At 35.2% G+C, this 21,826-nt stretch overlaps 1 protein-coding gene across 3 annotated transcripts in view; it reads left to right on the top strand.

Moving 5' to 3' along the window:
* Window positions 1-4,057, top strand: part of LOC127838479 (uncharacterized) — a 33,367-nt gene extending 29,310 nt beyond the window's left edge. For all 3 annotated transcript variants that reach the window (XM_052366270.1, XM_052366272.1, XM_052366271.1), the window contains exon 12: window positions 831-4,057. In XM_052366270.1, coding sequence (XP_052222230.1) covers window positions 831-866 — 36 coding nt within the window. In that variant the 3' untranslated portion in view covers window positions 867-4,057. The remainder of the gene's footprint in view (window positions 1-830) is intronic.
* Window positions 4,058-21,826: the final 17,769 nt, after the last annotated feature.

Here is a 21,826-nt window from a genome sequence, read left to right as displayed (position 1 = left end):
ACAGTGAATTATTTTCTATTGTCAATAGGTAAATATAAGTGATATAAAAACATTATCCACTATTTCCAACAGTGAAAAATAACAGTGAAAATTATCAATATTTCTCATTGTTGAATTTAGAAATGGCCTCATTGTTTGTCATCATGACTCAGAAAAGTTTTATTTTCTTTGATCACTTGTGAATGAGAATTGATAATTTACTGAAACCAACAAATGTTATCGTTATGGCTGTGAATGTCACTTTGCCATGATAGATGACATATGGTATTGCTCACACTTTTTGTTATATTATTTTTGCCTATATTAGATGCTTACTAACAATCAATCTTGGAAGAACAGGGATTTCAGTAGATATTGAAAACCAGCAGTCAAAATGACCCAAGGTCTCACAAATTATGAAGTAATTTGAAATGTTCCAAAAAGCATGTGATAGGTTTTGTAATAGCTTATTTATCATAATAATGAATAAAACATTTTCACAAAATAATTATTATTTCCATAAAAGATCATTTCTGGTCCTTTTTTCACGTTGGATTGTGAAAACAAATGTGTCAAAATGATGCTAGGCTATTTTTTTGCAGGAGTCAAACATTAGAAAATTGCAACTTGCTTGCATCAAAATGCAGGATTCTACTTCAATTGAAATCACTGGAAGAAAATGTATGGATGTTAATATTGTGCTGCTTCGCAACATTCTATACACCAGTAATCTGATAGCGATGTTTTACATATCATGTTTTGTTACAATTGTGAAATGTGTGTGCCAAATATTGTTATATGTGAGCAACTCCATTTATTTACTTTATTGATAGGTCATCTGTTGTTTTCAGGGCTTTTTGGAGACTAAGATGTCCAACGGCCATTGAAGTCAGAGCTGAAAACTGTACACTGTCATTGCAAACAAACCCAAAACAGCTACAAACCATCTATCGATAAGCAATTAAAACTGGATGATTTACTTCATCAATTAGTTATAAACAATTCTTTTTCCGAATCCCTTGTAATGCATGTTTTTCAGTATTTATAAATTTAACAAATGCGCAAGCAAGCAATAAGCAACACAGAAAATTTGAAGTTTTCTTTACATGTTATAATAGTTATACCTGTACATCGAAACAGTCATTTGTATCTAGTTAATTTTACATGCTAGCATGATATTATGTATAGAAGAAAAATGAGACGAGCTGTGTGAGGAAAATATTTCTTCTAGGGAAATTTATTAACCCTTAACCCCATAAAAGCAAAGTGAAAATGGCTATGTGCAAACAGCATGAAACCGGAACAGCCTGCCAGTAACTTTTTGTCTGTTCAGGTTTTATGCTGTTTGTTGCTCATCAGTTTCTAAGGTTTGGAGATGAAGTCTTAAAATTTGTAATCTAGTAAGAAAGGTCTTTAATTGCATGTAACTTTGTAAGGGACTTCAAATGCGAGAAAATACGTATCTAATGGGTGAAGGGTTAAACATTGTAATCCAGGTGTTAACACATAACAGGATGGGTTTGTAGGGGGAAAAAGAACAAAAACACACATCTTGTGATGCATGTTTTTTGTTTCTTTTGTTTGAGTTCATGTTTACCAGCAAAAACTAAGCCTTTTTTGTGATTATAATGTTTGTTCTTAATTGGAGAATATGCCTGTGGAACAAAGGTGTCAGCTATTTGATTATGCCAAATATGTTTTCTGTTAGGTGCACTTAGAATTTTTTTGTTGTTATCGAGTATTTTGCGTATTGAATATTACTTACCATTGTTTGCTCATCACATCATGAGCATAGTGAATAGAGTTAATTGCAATTCATTTATGTTAGTTTGACTAATTGAGATTCATTTAATTTTGTTGACATGAAATTTGTTGGATTTTTAAATCTTGTTTAGTAATATGTTATAATTGTGGATTTTATAAATTTTATGATAAACATTTGGATATTGACATTCCTCGAACGTTTGATTTAGTGGTTAAATGGATCCATGAAAATCCACTAAAATTAGTATTGGTTTTACAGCATACATGTACATTCAGTCAATTTTGTGGTCATTTAGTAAGATATATTTTAAGTCTTTGATTGATACCTTTTGTAAATCTGTCACTTGTCTTATATGAAAGACTTACTTATGTTACCTAGAAGTTCTTTGCTGATGATATTTCTTTAGTTCGGTTATTCATGTTCTTATATTTGAATAATGTGAAAAGTGTGTGTCAAGGTAAGTGCCTTGTAAGCATAGATTTATATCTGTGAGCGTAGGTTCTTCAAATGTGCAGTCACAAAATGTTTCACAGTCCTATAGACCAAGGAGCTTAGCAATTATTCTTATACAGAAATTGAATCATTTTATTAAATCGTTGTACAATGTCAAAAAGACAGACTAGTATTTTAACCACTGATATATCAGCATTCAGAGCTGTACGCATGAAAGATGATGAAAATACCGTGTTACTATATCATTTGTTTAATTTTAGTTTTGAAGAGGGCAAATTATTGAAAAACCTTTTAATTTTGTTATGTTTTACCCCGTTGGAACAATTTCTACTCAGAAGTGGTGTGTATTAATTGAAATCCCATATGTTGATATTGGGTGATGGAGTTTTAGTTTTACAATGATCCCTTCGATTCTGCTATATCATTAAAAGTGGAGAAGTAAAGTTTGCAGAAGAAAGTCCCACATGTTAAATTGATGGTGCTATAAAAGCATTGTTAAAACGTTGCTGATTAATGTTGTATGAAGAATCAGGAATAACCATAAGTGCTTTGCTTTTACCCTACCTCAGATAATAAGATTAATGCAGTATTCGCAGTAATGCATTATACATGAAAGATGAAGAACTGTAAAACAAGCCACATGTACACTATATGTATGTAATGATTGTACATTTGAATTTGTTACTTTTGTATTTCATATAGATGTGAGTGATGTAATTAAAAATATATATATTAACTGTGTTCTGCTATACTCTTATTTATAATTATATAATATTGCTTCAGGTTATCAGCCCCTTTCAATTAAGGGCCAGCATACAAGGCTTTTAAGGGAATGGAAAATTCCTTCTTAATTTTTTTAGGTTCCTTGTGCCTCTGGCTATTTTGTTGCTTAACAAATTTTGTTGCTTAACACATATTTTATTCTTATATGTGTTTATGTTGTTTTGTATTGTGCTGTTTTGTACTGTTTTGGCAATCGGTCACTTGCATTAAAGGACCAACTTTTATATAATAAGAATTCAATACTGCTCCAGCAGCTGGAGTTTCACTTCTTTTTATTAAAAGCTTTACGATTTATTTTGTTTTTAGAGCTTAAAGCATCTGATATTATATAGATGTTTTTCTTTAATTCAACTTAAGTTAAGATTTCACATAAAAGTTTAGTGAATTCTGGGGCCTGAAGGTGTTTAAAGCATCGTTTCATGTTCAATACATTTTGTAGGTTTGGACCATTTGCTCCACAGGTATAGTTATGCTCTGAAAGTTTAATTTCACAGCACTAGTAAATCCTCTGTTGATAATCAAGGAAAAGAAAGACAATGTAGTATGTTACTTTGAACATTAAGTTCATACTTCTAACTTGGAAATGCCAATGCATGTTTGTAAACGAAGCATTGGCTGTAAATAAGAGCGTTTTACTTTGATCCATTATGATAATGGAATTTGATACAATAGGTATATTTTTGTATGGAAAAGACAAACAATTGTACATGAGATTGTTATGTATATATTTATGATTTTTTGTTATCCAAGTGAACCATGTGTTGGGGAAGTGTTCTAGATGCAAATGATAATAATATTTAAAGAGTTTCTTCAATTGAAAAAAATGTTATTGAAGTAGTGTGCGTTATATCCTCCTTTCTCTATGCACATGCATTTTATATGCAAAATTCTCTTCTTAGTTAATTATAAAGCCTGTATATCCAGCATTCTTTACTTGTTACTTTTGAATATGATTTCACTTAATGTTATGTGATTGAAATTTTAAACATTATATTATCGCTTTGAATTTTGCTTAATGTTGAATTTTGATTGTGCATCACTTTTTTCACTTCAATAAAACTTTTGTTATATTTTGTTCCACAGTGTCTTGTTGTTATGATGTCAACGCCAAATGTTACTTTGATGTCCATACGAAGTTACAAAATAAATGGGGTTACTAAATCAATTGAACAGATATAGAAAGTGAATAATAGCAAGCAGCACAAGCTCACGGTGAGCGTCATAACCCTTTGTCCGTGGTTATGCGGTGTACGTCTGTCGTCTGTCATCAATGTTTAACTAGTTAACACTATTTAGGCAACATGTATTGCCCAAACGGAGCAGTCGTTTGAGACACACGTCTTAAAAGGTCTGTATCTAGCGCTCTGTGTCCGCGTGAAGCGTCCGGGTCTCGCAGCCGTACAGTAGGATGGAGACTATGGACGCTAAATAGCTGCATGTCCGCAACCTGCTCAGTTTGGCCAATGCCTGCGGTTGCCATGGAAAATCGGACCCCAGTGGTACTGGTACCATTCAAAATATCACAAATATTACAATTTCATAAGTGAATTTATTCAATTTCATTTTTGTAAATACAAAAAGCTGTGAACAAGTCCCTTTAATAAGATTAAATAAGATCGTAGCATGTATTCAAATATAAAACACTACATACATTTTTGTAGTCTTTTGCTAAAAGAACTATAAAGCATTCAAAACGGATGAGTGTATACATGTATCGCTTGTGTGCGTCCGTACACAATTATTTTAACTGTATCGTCGCTAATACCCATGATATTTTGAAATAGCTTGCCACACATGTCCAGCAGGTAGAGACTTCTTTTATATGAAATACTCGTGACCCTTGTTAACCTATGAGGTAATATGACACTCGTGGGCATAATACACTGATTTAACATCATTTACATGAACGTTCAACATGCAATTCTTTATGCATTGGAATTTAAATATAGATAGCGTCTTATAGCAAAAAAACAACTGTTTACACATACTTTTAGCCTCGTTCTGGAAAAACTGGCTATATTCATGTTTGTAAAGTTTCGTACCAGATTAGCCTATGAAGTCCGCGCAGGCTAGTCATGGACGACACTCACGCTTTTATCGAATGTTTTGTTTAGAGGGAGTCTCTTTTTAATAAAAATTCAGTGTTGGCGGAAAGTGTCGTCCCGGGTGAGCATATGCGGACTGCACAGGCTAATCTTGGAAGACACTTAAAGCACTTGCTTTAAGACCCTTTTTCCCAAAGCGCGGCTCATATACATTATATGGACGAATACCATACGCGTGATTTTTATACAAATCTTCCAGCAAATACAAGTTCGCTAGCTCGTCGAACGATCGTCGCACGCAGATTAATGTATAGGATTCATATAAAAATGATTCAGGAAGCCTAAATTGATAGTTGCATAGCTTCATGGTCATGATTGTGATTTTATCACAGATGTTATTTGATTTTGAAATGTAAAAAAATGATCTTACACATAAAACAATTGTATTATTGCATTAAAAAATATTGCAACAGCAAAACCAAAAGTTAGGTAAAAAAAATGTTGTCTTTCCCGGGATTCGAATGCGGGATCTTAAGTAGCAACGAAGCAAACGTTTATTATAAAGGGCGTATTTTTAATGCCGGTAAGCATTACACATATTTTTACAATAATCAACAAAAAGCGGTACACAAGCTGTATTATTTTACCGATTATGATCGGTATTTATCCACATACGAACCAATATGTAACCTACTCTTCACCAGGAGTTATATTTAACTTAATATAATGCATACATTTTTTAGGAATAATTTTGCACAATTGCGAACATTTTTTTTCTTACGGATATAGACGACTTCTAAATGTATTACATTGATCAATTTCATTTTAAACAATTTATAATTTACAAATAGAAACGGTGTATGTACAAAGTTTTATTATTATAACTACATGTACAATGCGAATGAGTTTGTTAATGATAATAATGAAATATCTTTCTGGTTGAACATTAGCGTGCCAACTGGATGCGTGATAATGGGAGCAGTGGTATGGACAAGTGTTGTAATGAATGCGCGAGAAAGATCTTCTTGGTGTCAACTGCTAATCTGTAATACTCGGTGTCCAAAATGCTTCGCCATCTCTATTACGTCAAATAACGCGCCGCATGCGTGTGCTCTTAGCAATAATGATATGAAACTGGAACTTTAAGCGTATTGCTTTTGGGATGAGCTTGAATTACTTGTGCCTCTCTCTCTCCTTCAGCGCTGTCGTACGGCAATGATGTAGCAAAACATGGTTTATTTCCGCTTACATCTCCGAAACAATAACGGTATTTAGGTCGGCAATAAAAAAAAATAGTTTTCGTTATTTTTTGTTTTCAATACACACGTTTTCCCACTTGTAAAACGTTGATCATTCAAAGGCAGAAATGTCCCACGTAGCGTTGTTAAATATCTATCTTTATATGAGCCGCGTTCTGGGAAAACTGGGCTTAAAGCATGTGCGTAAATGGTAAAGCAGTCCGCACAGGCTAATCAGGGACGATACTTTCCGCTCATATGGTAACTTTCGTTTTAATGAAGTGTTTTCTTGGCGAAATCTTAACGCACATTCATCAAGCTTTTTTTACCAGAACAAGACTCGCATTAAAGACGCTTCATTTGCAATGACACAATTGCTCGAAAACTGCACCTGATAATAGGGGTAAGTGTCTGCAAATGTATGATGTCCCATATTGCGTACACTTGTGCCACAATCTTTTATATTTGTCATAGAGTAAATTAACAAATCCTTAATTCTTTACAAAATCTCAACAAACGAAATCAATATATATATATCTATTTTACTGTTAACCTTAATTCTTTCCAAACAGTTACTACAGTTCAACTAACATCCTAACCAGTTTTTATCACCTAAACCTATTACACGCATGATTGGTTCGCGGCGTAGGTCAAGTGGAAAGCGCAAGTTACCGTGCATTTGCCACTTGACCGCCAGAACATAAACATCACATATATCTTTGATATATTGTTCTGCGTTATTATTACAGGTTAGTGATAAATCAATTTGTAAACTTTAACCTTTGTATTGTTGTAATCTCTGTTCTAATTAAATGCTACGTAAGGTATTTATTGTATTTATTGTATTTATTGTATTCATTGTATTACAATATTGCCATGTTTTTACAAATGCTATTACTGTTATTGTTGTATAATTAATAATGGTGATTAATGTCGGCATTTGCCACTTGACCGCCAGAACATAAACATCACATATATCTTTGATATATTGTTCTGCGTTATTATTACAGTCCCTTCCTTCACACGAACCATCAATATATTTGCTGAGAGCTACGTTGTCAATGGCGCCCAACGTTCGGGATCTGAAGGTCCGCTGTTAAACACAGACGTCGACATATTGTTTGTTGTAGTCTAGCCGGTGTTATTAATATAACGTAAGGCGTATATGGTTACATGTTTATTCATTCATATCCAAACTACAAGTGTGCAACAAACTATTAAGCATATTCATATAAACACAAGATTAACAGTAGAGATAACTCTTATGGGATCTAGTATTTAGTGTAACGCAGTAATGTCCCTTTAACATATTTCTTGACAATATTTAACATCTCCCTTCTTTTCAAATAAATGTTTTCCTGGGAAAATGTTTAATCTGTATCTCAATGGTGATCGTATTACAAATCGTGTGTCCCGGTATAACAAATGTTTCACATTAACGTTAATTGGTAAAGCGCTGATTACAAATCTCACACACTGCTGGCGAATGTTTGCATCCTGATAACACTGCTCAAGTTCTCTCGAAAATGACATAGATTGTGGCGCTGTTCTAGCCTCATCTTAACATTGTTGATAAATCTAATTAACACTGTAGAAATATAATCCAAAATATTACTTTCTCACGGGAAAAGAAATATATAGAAACTTAGCAAAATACACCTGTTTATTTCCCGATTTCTTAACACTTTGATACTTTCACAAAATAATTGCAGACTGCAGTATGAGAATATGATAACTTATACATATGAAAATACATATATGTATGAAATACATATAAAAGTATTGTGATAAAAAAACATGCACATATTATGTTAAACATACATATTATAAAATCAAATCACATGTACAGTTATTTTACAGGTCTGTCCTCTGAGGCGGCTTGACGGTTCTGCCCGATCTAGTGACATATTGTTTATCTGCCTGTATTCGGTTACTACTATCTTTTGGTACCGATGCATTTTGTTGTAACTGCTGCTGTTTTTGTTGCTGATGTTGTTGTTGTTGCTGCTGTGGTTGTTGTATGTCACTATGTGTGATATTTTTGTGATTTTCACTGATAGGTAGTGATTGTGGATCGAAAATATGCAATGGTTTTTCATTTGTTTTTAACAAATGGCCACGATTTCGTCTATAAACCCCACCATCTTCAGTTTCAACAATATACGACCTGTCATGTATTTGTTTTCTTACAATAGCTGGTTTCCAACGTTTATCTTGTTGGATTCTGACAGTTTCGCCCTGTGATAAATGTTTGAGTGGTTTTGCGTGTTTGTCGTATCTTGCCTTTGAAGTATTTTGTGATTTTGACATATTGTCTTTGATCTGTTTGTGATTTTGTACTTTGGGCTCAAGATGTTTTTGTGTTACCGGCAATATTGATCTTGTTTCCCTACTCATGAGTAATTGAACAGGTGACTGTCCACAAGCAAGTGGAGAATTTCTGTATTCGAGAATTGCAAGATAAGGATCTCGATTGGCTTGTAAAGATTTTGTGAAAATCTTCTTGATTGTCTGAATACATCTTTCAGCAACAGCGTTGCCCTGGGAGTGTAATGGAGATGATGTGACATGCTCAAAATCCCAATCTTTACAAAATCTGTCGAATTCCTGGCTTGTATATTGACCTGCATTGTCACTTATCACTTTTAAAGGAATACCATGTGTGGCAAAATGACCCTTAAGTTTGTGTATCACTGTTTCACTTCTCATATTGTTCAGTAAACTACATTCAAAATATCTGCTGTATAGATCAACTAATACAATATAGTTGCAATCATTCCAGTGAAATATGTCAGTGGCGACAACTTGCCATGGTCCTTCAGGAATTTGATTTGGAATCATAGGTTCCTTTGTGTTACTGTTTCTGTGCTCTAGACAAATAGGACAATTGAGAACTCTGTCTTTGACGTCTTTTGTCATATTTGGCCAAAACATAACACTTCGTGCCCGTTGTGTGCATTTCTCAACTCCTAAGTGTGAGTCATGTATTTTGTCCAACATCAACTGTCTGAGTTCCTTTGGAATGATGACATTGCTTCCCTTAAGCAATAAACCATCAATGAATGCCAATTCATCTCTAAAATTCCAATATGGTAACAAACATTTTGGACATTCCTGTCTTTTATCAGGCCAACCATTTAGAATGGTTTGTTTAAGTGACTGCATTTCAGAGTCAGATTCAATTTTGCTCTTTATCAGTTGGATTTTCTGATCACTCATAGAAATGTTTTTCATAATCGCATGGACATATGAGTCCATGTCTTGGCAAACGTCAGTCTGTTCGTCGGGCAAGAGATTGCGACTTAGCGTGTCTGCCACTGGAATCTGTTTTCCAGGTATATGCACTATTTCATAGTCATATTTGGTCAATTGCAATAGCATTTTCTGCAATCTTGGCGGAGCTGCTAGCAAACTTTTCCGTGTTATGCTAACAAGTGGTTTGTGGTCACTTTGGACTATTATGTGTCGTCCGTATGTCATTTGATGAAATTTCGTCATGCCAAATAACACAGCATAGAGCTCTTTTGTGATTTGCGCATAGTTTCGCTCTGTCTCCGTCAATGCTTTTGAGGCAAAGCAAACAGGTTTGTCGTTTTGCAGTAAAACGCAACCAAGTCCATTTTGTGATGCGTCAACTTGCAACACAACATCAACTTTTGGATCAAAGTACGAGAGTATTTGTCCTGGGTTTTGAGTGATAACTCCTTTTATTTTGTTTAAGGCAGTTTCATGCTCCGGGTCCCACCGGAAAATACTGTCCTTTTTTAACAATTGTCTCAGTGGACTAGTCATTTCAGCAAGATTTGGTGCAAATCTTTGCAAATAGTTTACCATTCCAAGTATTGTCTCAAGATCAGACTTTGACTGTGGAGATGGCATTTCCTGAATTGCCCTTACTTTTGAAGGATCAATTTTCAGTCCATTTTCTGTCAGTACGTGACCAAAGAATGGAATTTCTGTCTGTCCGACTTCAGTTTTGTCAGCATTGAGTTTTAAACCAATCTGTCGACACCTGTCCATCAATATATCGAGATTCTTGTCATGTTCTAGTCTGTTACTTCCAAAACAAACAATATCATCAACAATTACCTTGATGCCCTGTAAACCTTCAAGACATTCGTCCATTTTCCGAACAAAAATGTCCTGTGCGCAGTTTATCCCATATGGTAGTCTGAGATACCTATATCTCCCAAATGGAGTATTAAACAGTCAAGAAAGATGACTTTTTGTTCAATTTTACAGTCCAGTAGCCTGTACGTGCATCAAATTTTGAAAACACTTTAGCGCCAGTCAGGTCAGGCAAAATGTCGTCAATTGATCTTGATGGATAGTGTGGTCTCATTATAGCGTCATTGAGGTCTTTTGGGTCAATACACACCCGCAAAGCACCACTGGGCTTTTCAACAGTGACCATACTGTTGACCCATTCGGACGGCTCAGTAACTTTGGTTATGAAACCATCCTTAACCATTCTGTTTAACTCTCTTTTGAGTCTGTCTTTGATTGCTACAGGAACACGTCTAGGTGGGTGAATAACTGGAACAGCATTGGGTTTTATGCAAACGTCAGATTCCCCTGGGAGAGTTCCTAGACCAGTAAATACATCAGAGTATTTAGATACAACCGTGTCTTTTGTGTAGAAATGTTTATGTTCAATTCCTGACACAAATTTGATTAGATTCATAGACATGCATGTGTCTAGACCTAATATGGGACTGGAGGGGCTGTCTACAATGTAAAAATCCAGATATGACTTTTTACCATCGTAGCTACATTGAAGACGAATCGTGCCTTGAACCTTAAGTGATGTTCCGTCGTAAGCTGATAGCTTGATGTGAGTGTTTTTGAGTGGACCTTTAATCCCTAACAATGCAAATTTACGTAATGGAATGATATTGACCTGTGCACCGGAGTCAATTTTAAACATTAGTTTTGTTTCTTTTGGACCAACATTCAGTTTAACATGAGCTTGATTCTTTTGCTTATCATAAATGACCGAATTGATAAAGTATTGATCATGCGTGTCACTTTGATCTGAGTCAGAAAAGTCATTTACCTCATTAACTCTGGCTTTATGTTTAGCTCTGGTGCTGTTGTCCTTAATCTTCTGGAAACACACTGACGCAAAATGGTTCATTTTGTGGCAATAATTGCAGTTCTTTCCCTGTGCCGGGCAAAGTTCTTTTGTAGGATGCTTGCTACCACCACAGTTTTCACATTTTATCCTGTTTGCGTTGTTCGGCTTATGTCCCTTCCATTTCGGCTTGAAGCTGGTTGTTGTTGGACGTTTAGTTCCGCCGGCACTGGCCACAGCATGGATACCACTATTGTCCATCGACTTCACCTGGCCTTTCGTCAACTCATATGTCCTGGCAATGTCCAGACATTTTTGAAGTGTCAGATCATTTCCTTCACTGATCATTCTTTCGCGGAGTTTTTGGGAACGGATTCCAAATATAATATGGTCGCGTATCATTTCATCTATTATTCCAGCAGGGTAATCACAGTCCTTTATTAATAATCTCAAATCTGTAGTAAATTGTTCGAATGTTTCTCCATCCTTTTGCATTCTTGTCTTGAAAACATATCTGGAGTAAATTTTGTTCGATTTTGGTTTGCAATATTGTTCAAATTGTTCAAAATGATGTTTCAAGTCTTTCTGCTGGTCATTTGTTAGTGTCCATGTACTGTAAATCGAACGACCCTTTTCGCCGACCCATAACACTAAATAATTACATTTGGTTTCTTCGTCTTTTCCTTTTAATGGACCTTTGAACATGAAATCACAGTGCGATCTGAACGATTTAAATGCTTGGTGTAAGTCCGGATTGTCCCAGTCCATCTTGGGTGTTTGGCCTATATTGTGTCCGCTATCCATCTTTTTAAAATGAGCAGAATGTCACAATTAGCACAAATTAATAAAATCCTGTAACTTTATGATTGTATTAAAATCAAAATTCCATTGGTTTTATCCGTAGTTTTTTTTTTTAACTTCTGATACCATGTTGTAGTCTAGCCGGTGTTATTAATATAACGTAAGGCGTATGTGGCTACATGTTTATTCATTCATACCCAAGCTACAAGTGTGCAACAAACTATTAAGCATATTCATATAAACACAAGATTAGTTAGTTTAAACCTATTTATTTTAGCTCGATTGCGTCGAAAGCCTTAGGCTTATATAAACGCTCTCGAGTCCGTTTCCTGGGCCTAGAACCAGTACTTGGTGTCTTTGGGGGAGATCTAAAGAACGCTCCCACGGTGGGGATCGAACCCGTGACCTCCCGGTCGCAAGGCGGACACCATATCCATTACACCACGGCGACCACGTTAACACAAGATTAACAGTAGAGATAACTCTTATGGGATCTAGTATTTAGTGTAACGCAGTAATGTCCCTTTAACATATTTCTTGACAATATGTAACATTGTTGATTCAACTTACACAGCTGAGTAAACAATCGAGTTTACACGTATGCCAGCTGGACGGATTTCCTCGGGATATCCTAGCTACAGCGTACAACTACGTCATCACGCATAGACGCGTATGATTTGATATTATATCCACGCATGCACGGGAAACCGTGTTGTTGACAAACATTGTCACGTGTACAAATCGTTTACCAGGGCCCAAAGCCCCAAACTGAACTTTCCACTCGCGAGTGTATTAAACGTTTTCATCAAAAGGATCCTTAGCAGCATCGTTGATCGCCATTGGATGTGACAGTGACTTTGAAGTGCTTCCAACTTAGCTGGAAGTGTGAACACTAACTGTTTCCGGTCGTGAGTTTTAACATTGTTTTCTTGTTTTGATTTATCATGTGTTTAGATATGTGGACGGATTTACTTGTTTTGATTTATAATTGTGTTTAGATATGTGGACGGATAATTGGATGAACTGGTAAGAATTTTGTTTATTTTATTTGCACTCAGCTTTAAAATAACTCCATTTTTGATTAAATTGTGTTGGATTTAATTTCAAAAATTTTAGTTTTATCAGGTATTGAATGTAATTAATTATATAAATTGCAAAACTTTGTTCAATCTATGAAATTTCAATAGCTGGATATATATATATATATATATATATATATATATATATATATATATATATATATATATATATATATATATAGAGAGAGAGAGAGAGAGAGAGAGAGAGAGAGAGAGAGAGAGAGAGAGAGAGAGAGAGAGAGAGAGAGAGAGAGAGAGAGAGAGAGAGAGAGAGAGAGAGAGAGAAGTGTATTAGTCATTTAAGTGTTATATATTTATATATTTTTACTATATATAAACTTAGTATTATCACAACTTATAAAGTCGTGTTGCACGATAATAACTGCTCATAAACTAATTATTAACCCCTTTCAAATTTCTAGTTTTTATTGGTCCGTGTTTGTATGTTTATTGTTTATTGAATATTGAACACAAACTATGCTCAAGAAATCCTTGCAAGGTTACGCGCGATTTTAATCGGAAAGCGTTCGCAAGCAAATTGAAATACTGAGCAGTATTTCAAAAGTAAACAATCGGTGCGTGCGGCATTTACAAAAATGTAAACGTTTAGTTTACAATCGTCGTTCGTATCGAGTATAGAGCACAGGTGGTTAGCGTGTGGCTATGATATTAATTAGTGAAAACATCATTTTGAATGATAAATATTTATATTATAACGAAAAATGAACATTTTTGAAAAAAAAATCACTATCAAATATATATATAACAAGGTATGCAACTCAAAATCACTCCAAATGGGGTGCATCGCTTTGAACAGCCATATCTTCATCAATTGTGCAGCGATTTTCACGATCTCGGTCTTATTCAACGCAGAAATGAATTTCCTTTCTGGAAATGTATATGTCTTGCAATATTTTTACAAATGCTGGGTCAACTTTTAAGAAATAACACGATACACAACTCGCATGACCCAGTTGACAAAGATACAGAAGAATAATAATTATATGATAAGGGAAGTGACAACAATTGATCAAATTAAGTTGAGTACCAGAATTCCAACATTGCCGAGCTTTGGTGGCAAGAACTTCGAAGAGAGGAAGCTTGAAGCTGTTTGTATGATGAGGACGGGACTGTATTTGGATTACGCAGTGTCACAAGCTGTAAGGAACTCATTGAAAAGTGATACTCGTAGGATACTATTAACAATCAAACCATCTGAGTCAGCAGAGGAGCTTATCGCTAAAATGACTGAGAATTTTGGAGAAGTGAAGTCTGGTGAAAGAATAGTACATGATTTTTACTCGGCAAAACAACCTGAAACAGAATCATGCTCTGCATGCGGAATAAGACTAGAAGCTCTTTTTCAACAGGCAGTTAACAAAGGGGAAATAGAAGAAATAAAGAGAGATAACAAGTTGCAGGAAAGATTTTGGAGAGGATTTAACTCTGAACAACTGAAATCAGCAGCGAGAGTTTCATACGAATCGAGTGACAGTTTTGAAAAGTTAAAAAGAAAAACGAGACTAGAAGAGGAAGAAAATAATCCAGTAAATGCAACAGGAAAAGCACTTGTTAATCAGCAATCAAGGGATGATAGATTGAAAGTTCTGGATAAGATGATAGAAAGGCTTAAAACCATTGAAGCTGAAATGAGTAATAAGAAGAAGCGTAATCTGGAAGGAAAGAGAGAATATGAATCATACGAAGCGACAAAGTCGAGTGACCAGGAAAGGAGACAGAATAGACACACCAATGGAGGGCGTTACTATAGAGGAGGCTACAGAAGAGGTAGATATCCAAATAGAGGACAGACTCGATATCATAACCAAGAATATGAATCAACAGCAGAAAATAAACATAGCCATTTAAACGTGAAATCGCTTTCACGGCAGGGCACGATGGAAGCGAAGCAGAAGTAAAAAGCCCTACGAGAGTAGCAAGTAACCTTAGAGAAAGGCTGATAGGAGCTTCAAACGAAGGAGTAGTACTCATTGAAGGCAAAGAGACGAAAGCTTTGATTGATACGGGATCAATGGTTACTACTTTGTCTGAAAGCTACTACAATACAATGGATCCAAAGCCAGAAATTCTACCATTTACCGACTTTAAAATCCAGTTGACAGGAGCCAATGGGACGGCAATTATATACACAGGCTATATAGAAGTAGCTGTGAAATTACCGTGTTCACCGCGCCAGTGTCAAATGCTCATTTTGATAGTAAAAGACACTTAATTTAGTGCTTAAGTGCCAGCGATTATTGGAACAAATCTGTTGCGAGAGTACAGGCAAGAATTTGAAATACAGAGAGGGGAGTTTCCCAAGCCATGGAAAATAACATTTGATGCCATGCTATGACCAATAGTAGGTCAGGTAAAGGCTACGAAGACCGTCATTCTTCATCCATTGGAGACTAAGACCATCACTGGTTTTGTAAGGAAGTCAGATTCGATTAAAGCAGCGGTTGCAGAAACCGGGGAGCTTCCTACAGCTTTCAGCATTCGTCCGAGAGTAGTGAGCCTAAAGAATCCAGGAAAAACAGCAAGGGTACCTGTAAGAGTTTGTAATTTATCGGCCAAGACAATCAGGATCGAAAGTAAAAGTGTTCTTTGTAACCTTGAAGAGGTGAATGTATTACGGTCCGTTCCGCTTGGCAAGAACAGTGACACTGAAAATGAAGAGGTGAACGTTTATAACATTCAAAACGACGAACCACATCGTGATTTTGGGGTAGATATAGATGAGTCAGATTTAACAGATGAGCAGAAAAGTAAAGTGTATAACCTATTCAATAAATGGGAAACTATTTTTCCAAAGTCGGAAGTTGACCTAGGACATACAGCCGAAGTAAAACATAAAATTGAGTTGACAGATGAAACTCCATTCAAAGAACCATACCGGCGGGTACCACTTTATCTGTTCAACGAAGTAAAGGAACATCTTCAGGAAATGATAGAAATTGGCGCCATCAAAGAATCGAACAGCCCCTGGTCGTCGAATATAGTTGTTGTGAGAAAGAAGGACGGATCCCCAAGATGTTGTATAGACTTTAGAAAATTAAACTCAAGAACTAAGAAAGATGCATATGCTATTCCAAAAGTTGAGGATATTCTACACATGCTTGCTGGCTCGAAATATTTTTCAAAGATTGATTTAAAATCTAGATAATGACAAATAGACACCCCTGTCTATGAGGTTAAGCGGGAAGGAGCAAGATTTACAAAAACTAAAAGGCTACACCGGAATCTGTTACTACCATTTATGACAGTAAACGATAGTATGTCAGAGCCATCGGAACCGTACCAAAGAGAGCAATAGGAGCCGTCAACACTTGGTGGAACCGGTTCAGACACTGATGTCGAAGAAGGGAAGGTTGCCAGACCGCAGCGGAAACGGAAGAAGCCGCTTTGGATGACGACTGACGACTTTGTGGCATAACTGAAGAACAATTATTTTTACTGCGAATTTTAATGTGATGTAAACATTATTGGAATTCATGCACTTGCCATTATTGTTCTTATGACTGTTGTTATTTATGGATGCCAGTCAATCGTTCTATTACACGCTCTCAGCTGCGAATTACTTTATTTTTATATATAAGTTGCGTAATTAGTTTAGAGCTGTATTCATCAAATTCATGTATAATGATGTATTCAATTGTACAGAGATATTCGCAGTGTTCAGTCATCTATAGTCGAACAACATATATTAGTACTATATTACTAGGTGGTAATTGTTACTACTATTGTTAAAACTGTAGTGGTAGCAATAGTACATGGCTTTTGTAGTCGTTAGTCAAATATTATAATTTTGATAGATGTTGCAGTTAAACTGTTATGCAGTCCGCAATGTCCAATGTTCGTGAGCGTTCGTGATATCAAGGATATTTCCGCGAAACATACTTTCTTAACCGTGCATTCCGTAGCCGTATTGATGCACACAACGTTATGTTATTATTCATGTATAATTATTATTTAAAATAAATAAATAATATTTTAGCGTTGAAGTATTGAGGTATATGCGTTGCGTTTAAGTATAAGTCAGGAGACTTATTTCATGAGAGTAAATTAACAAATCCTTATTTCTTTACAAAATCTCAACATACGAAATCAATATATATCTATTTTACTGTTAACCTTAATTCTTTCCAAACAGTGACAAAAGTTCAACTAACATCCTAACCAGTTTTTATCACCTACACCTATTACACGCATGATTGGTTCGCCAGAACATAAACATCACATATATCTTTGATATATTGTTCTGCGTTATTATTACAGGTTAGTGATAAATCAATTTATAAACTTTAACCTTTGTATTGTTGTAATCTCTGTTCTAATTAAATGCCACGTAGGTATTTATTGTATTTATTGTATTTATTATATTTATTATATTTATTGTATATATTGTATTTATTGTATTAACTGTATGTATTGTATTCATTGTATTACAATATTGCCATGTTTTTATAAATGATATTACTGTTATTGTTGTATTTGGATAACCACACGGTTTTGTTATTCAAACTATTTTACCTGTATGTCATGTACAAACGTATTTTTAATATGAATTATATTGATATAAAGCTTGTTATTTATATTTTACTTGACAGATTACTGTTATTTAATTGTGACAATTATCTAGTTTTGATTCTTTTCTTTCCCAGCGACCACTCCAAATTCACTATTGTTGACATGCATTCAAATATTGTTTTTCTCAGAAGGGTAAACGGGAATGGCGCAGTACATTATTCAAAGTACTGACATTACTGCTGTGACGATGCTTTTATAGAGGATGGATATAAAGGCATCAATTAAAGTTTATCTACATCACCACAATTGTGCATGTGGGTACAAAAAAAAAATTGGTACGAAAATTTTGGGTACGAAAAAATTGAGTACAACAAAATTGGGTACGAAAAAAAATGGGTACGAAAAAAATAGGTACGTAATTTTTTTTGGTAGGGTACGAAAAAAATGGATACGAAAAAAAATTGGGTACAAAAAAAAATTTGGGTACGACAAATTTTACGGAAAAAAATTGGGGGTATAGGGAAGTAGTACCCGTGGGGAACTTGACCCACAATCGCACATTCCCGGCCCTTTCCGTCAAACATCGGATAAGAACCTCGAAGGCAAAAGTATGAATACACATTTCGTAAGCGGTAATGCGGTCCTACCTACGCGCGTTAAAATGTAAGCGGAAGCCTGTCAGGAATGTTTGAATTAATGTAGAAAATCGTGTATTGATGTAAGTGTATTGAAGAAATGTACAGAAAATATATTCAATAAGCCATGGCGATATTTTTCTCAGCCACATAATATTTTAATAGTGTGATATTACAAAATGAAAGTGAAAGTAGAACTGTCAAAAATGACAACCTGTCAACGCGTTGTTTTTGCTGGCTAGAGAGGGCGATTACATTCAATGTGTTCATATTGTTACCATAGGCTTTGCCAATGACTTTATAGAATGGGTGGCTTTGTTATTAATTATTGCTATCATGTTACTGCATGATTGTGTATATGTTTGCAATACACAAAGCATAAATAATGATATAAATATACTGATTGATTATGTGATAACTATAGCCAGGTCAATTAGGACATTAAATAATTTTTTTTGTCCTGATTTCATTGAGACTTGAGATATTTATGAAATAGAGTATCAAGATATGGGGTGATCCACAAATAAAAAGTATTTTTGATCTGTGTAGTGCAGGCTCTTTTTCCATGTCTGTGAAAGTTAAATAATTTTCATGTGAAAAGGATGTCAATTATTTTCTGCAGTATTTCATTCAACCATTGCATATAATGAAGTGTTCTGCATATAATTTGCCATTTTGATTGGTGTTTGTTAGGTGATCAACAGGAGATGGCCAGGGTGCCAGAGAAAAGGATATACATTTGTGATCTGGTAATGGCTTCATATAAAAGTGGTGAAATGGTATACATTTGATATCTGGCCAGTGCTGACAAGAGAAAATGGTTATACATTTCAGAACATTTTATCATTTAAAAATGTTTGAATACCGCTTGACAAAGGCTCTTAATTCATCTAGCATGAACATTCGAACTATATCTTTAATACTAATAAATAGTATATAATGTACAAATTTAATCTACCAATTTGTACAGATACTAATTAACATATATTTGACTGTATTGAATGTCGGAACTAGCTAAAATATCCATTAGAAAAAAGATCAGTGAAATATTCATTGCCTGAAGCTCTGACCCTGGATCAATGTTGATATATCTTTAAACACACTGATTAAAGAAGTAAAACAATACATTGATAAAGCAGAGGGAAAATCATCCCCTCTCAACAACATGATACATAATTATGTTTAATATTTTTAACCAGGTTTTCCGAAGGAAAAAACTGGTTATTAGATTGGCGAATGCGGGCGGGCTGGCTGGCTGGCTGGCGGGCTGGCTGGCTGGCTGGCTGGCTGGCTGGCGGGCTGGCGGGCTGGCGGGCTGGCGGGCGGGCGGAACAAGCTTGTCCGGGCCATAACTTTGTCGTTCATTGTGAGATTTTAAAATCATTTGGCACATTTGTTAACCATCATTAGACGGTGTGTCGCGCGAAAAAATTACGTCAATATCTCCAAGGTCAAGGTCACACTTTGAGTTCAAAGGTAAAAAATAGCCATAAATAAGCTTGTCTGGGCTATAACTATGTCATTCATTATGAGATTTTAAAATCATTTGGCACATTTGTTCACCATCATGGGACGGTGTGTCGCACGAAAGAATAATCTCCAATGTCAAGGTCGCCACGACTAAAAATAGATTTATTTTAAAACAAACTTACAAAGGGGGTTAATTTTGTTTTTTCATTTCAAAAGTTCAGTTTGAGTTGTCTCCCTTTATCAGATTTTTTTTCACAATGAAAACCTGGTTTTGTGACAATTTTGTCCCTTGTTGGATCTGGATCTGGATAGGTACACAACAGGACCTTTAGGTATGCACTCTGCGGGAGAGAGATCGGAGATACTACATTTTGGATTTAATTTAATTCACTGAAATTCATCACTGAAGTTACAGTATGATCTCATTTGATATAGATGTACATGATTGTATCAAGAAACATATATAAATTAATTATCATTATAAATTACTGTCATGATTCCAGTATCATTTAATTGATTTCAGTCAAGTTTATCATTCATATACATTAATTTTGTAAATATTATCAATATAAGTATATTAGATGAAAACATACTTGAAATAATACAGTTTGATATACTGTATATAATGTAACTACACATCCAAGCATTCCATCAAACCATTGTAACCGAGCCACTTGGTGTGCCACCGCACCAGCAGAAAAGTCAAATGCCTTCTGACTTGTGCATTTTACTATTTATAACATCTGCATTAGTTACAGATACGTGTTTACATTTATATGTGTTTGAAAAAAATGTATAATCTTTAATGACATCATCTGACCATGCATGTCCTAGATTTCAAAATCAAGGCCCTGGTCTGAAAGATTGGTAACATTAACGTTAAACTGTTACCAGGCTTCTGAAATTAATTTGTATTGAACTATGTAAGGAAATCTAAATCGGGCACTGATTTTACTTGTTTTAAAACAGTCATAGATCAGTTTTGGCCTCTCGGTAATGACCAATTTTTGCTTTAAATACTTGTCACAACCTTAAAACTTTCCATACTTCCATAATAGCAAATCTGGATTTAGGTGATCTTCAATGGTACATTTACACTTAAGCTCCGTCACAAGAGTGCTGGTAAAGTCAAGTCACATATTTAAATCTAGGCCATGTCAAATTCAACGTGTCAAAGTCAAATTAAAGATGCGTTCATAAATTATTGTCCCATTGTTTACTACTGCTGTGAGTTTTTATATTATAACTGATGGCCATCATGTGAGAGAAAATTCACATTATCTTAGTATATCAGGTTTAGCAGTCTTTTAGATAACAAAGTTGGCTAGTGTTCAATGTCGCTTCTGGGGATCAAACCCGCAGAGCAACCTCCTGCAATCAAAGTCGACACTCTACCACTAGGCTTTTAGGAAGATTCTGACATTTTTCGATCCCTCGAGAGCAACCAAACCAAAAATTAAGTCAAATTTTGCCGACTCGGTTTTATTGAATCGTTTCATGAGAGATAATGGATGATGCAACATCTCTCACACCCCTATCATCGCCTTAAGCAGTATTAAATTCTCAACACGAAAGTGCTGGAGTCATTGATTTCGAGGGACGAGAAAAAAAGCACTTGATTAATGTTCGAAATAAAATCATTTGATTAATGACAATTCTTTTATTTGAGCCAGGTCTCAGGAAAAGGGCAGTCAAATCAGTATCCAATTAAACTATTTGTTATTGTCAGAAAACCGCTTTTAAGCAAACAGCTTTCAAGCGACTGCAGGCTGATCTGGATCCAAACTGGCCACAATCGCCTTAATGTCTCCTTTACTCTGATACAGTTCATTTAACTTTAAAATCGAGCTATCTTAATCGGACTGGCTTGGTCTTTTACATAGGTCGCCATTTCGAAGAATCTTTTCATGGTATGATAACTTAGAAGACGAGCTGCTTCGCTGAAGCAGCATCGTCAAAAAGGGTACTTTAACG

Source organism: Dreissena polymorpha, chromosome 7 (genome assembly GCF_020536995.1).
Source record: "Dreissena polymorpha isolate Duluth1 chromosome 7, UMN_Dpol_1.0, whole genome shotgun sequence".
Lineage (NCBI taxonomy): Eukaryota > Metazoa > Mollusca > Bivalvia > Myida > Dreissenidae > Dreissena > Dreissena polymorpha.
The sequence above is the reverse complement of the archived record's forward strand: the minus strand, read 5'-3'. Positions and strand labels throughout refer to the sequence as shown.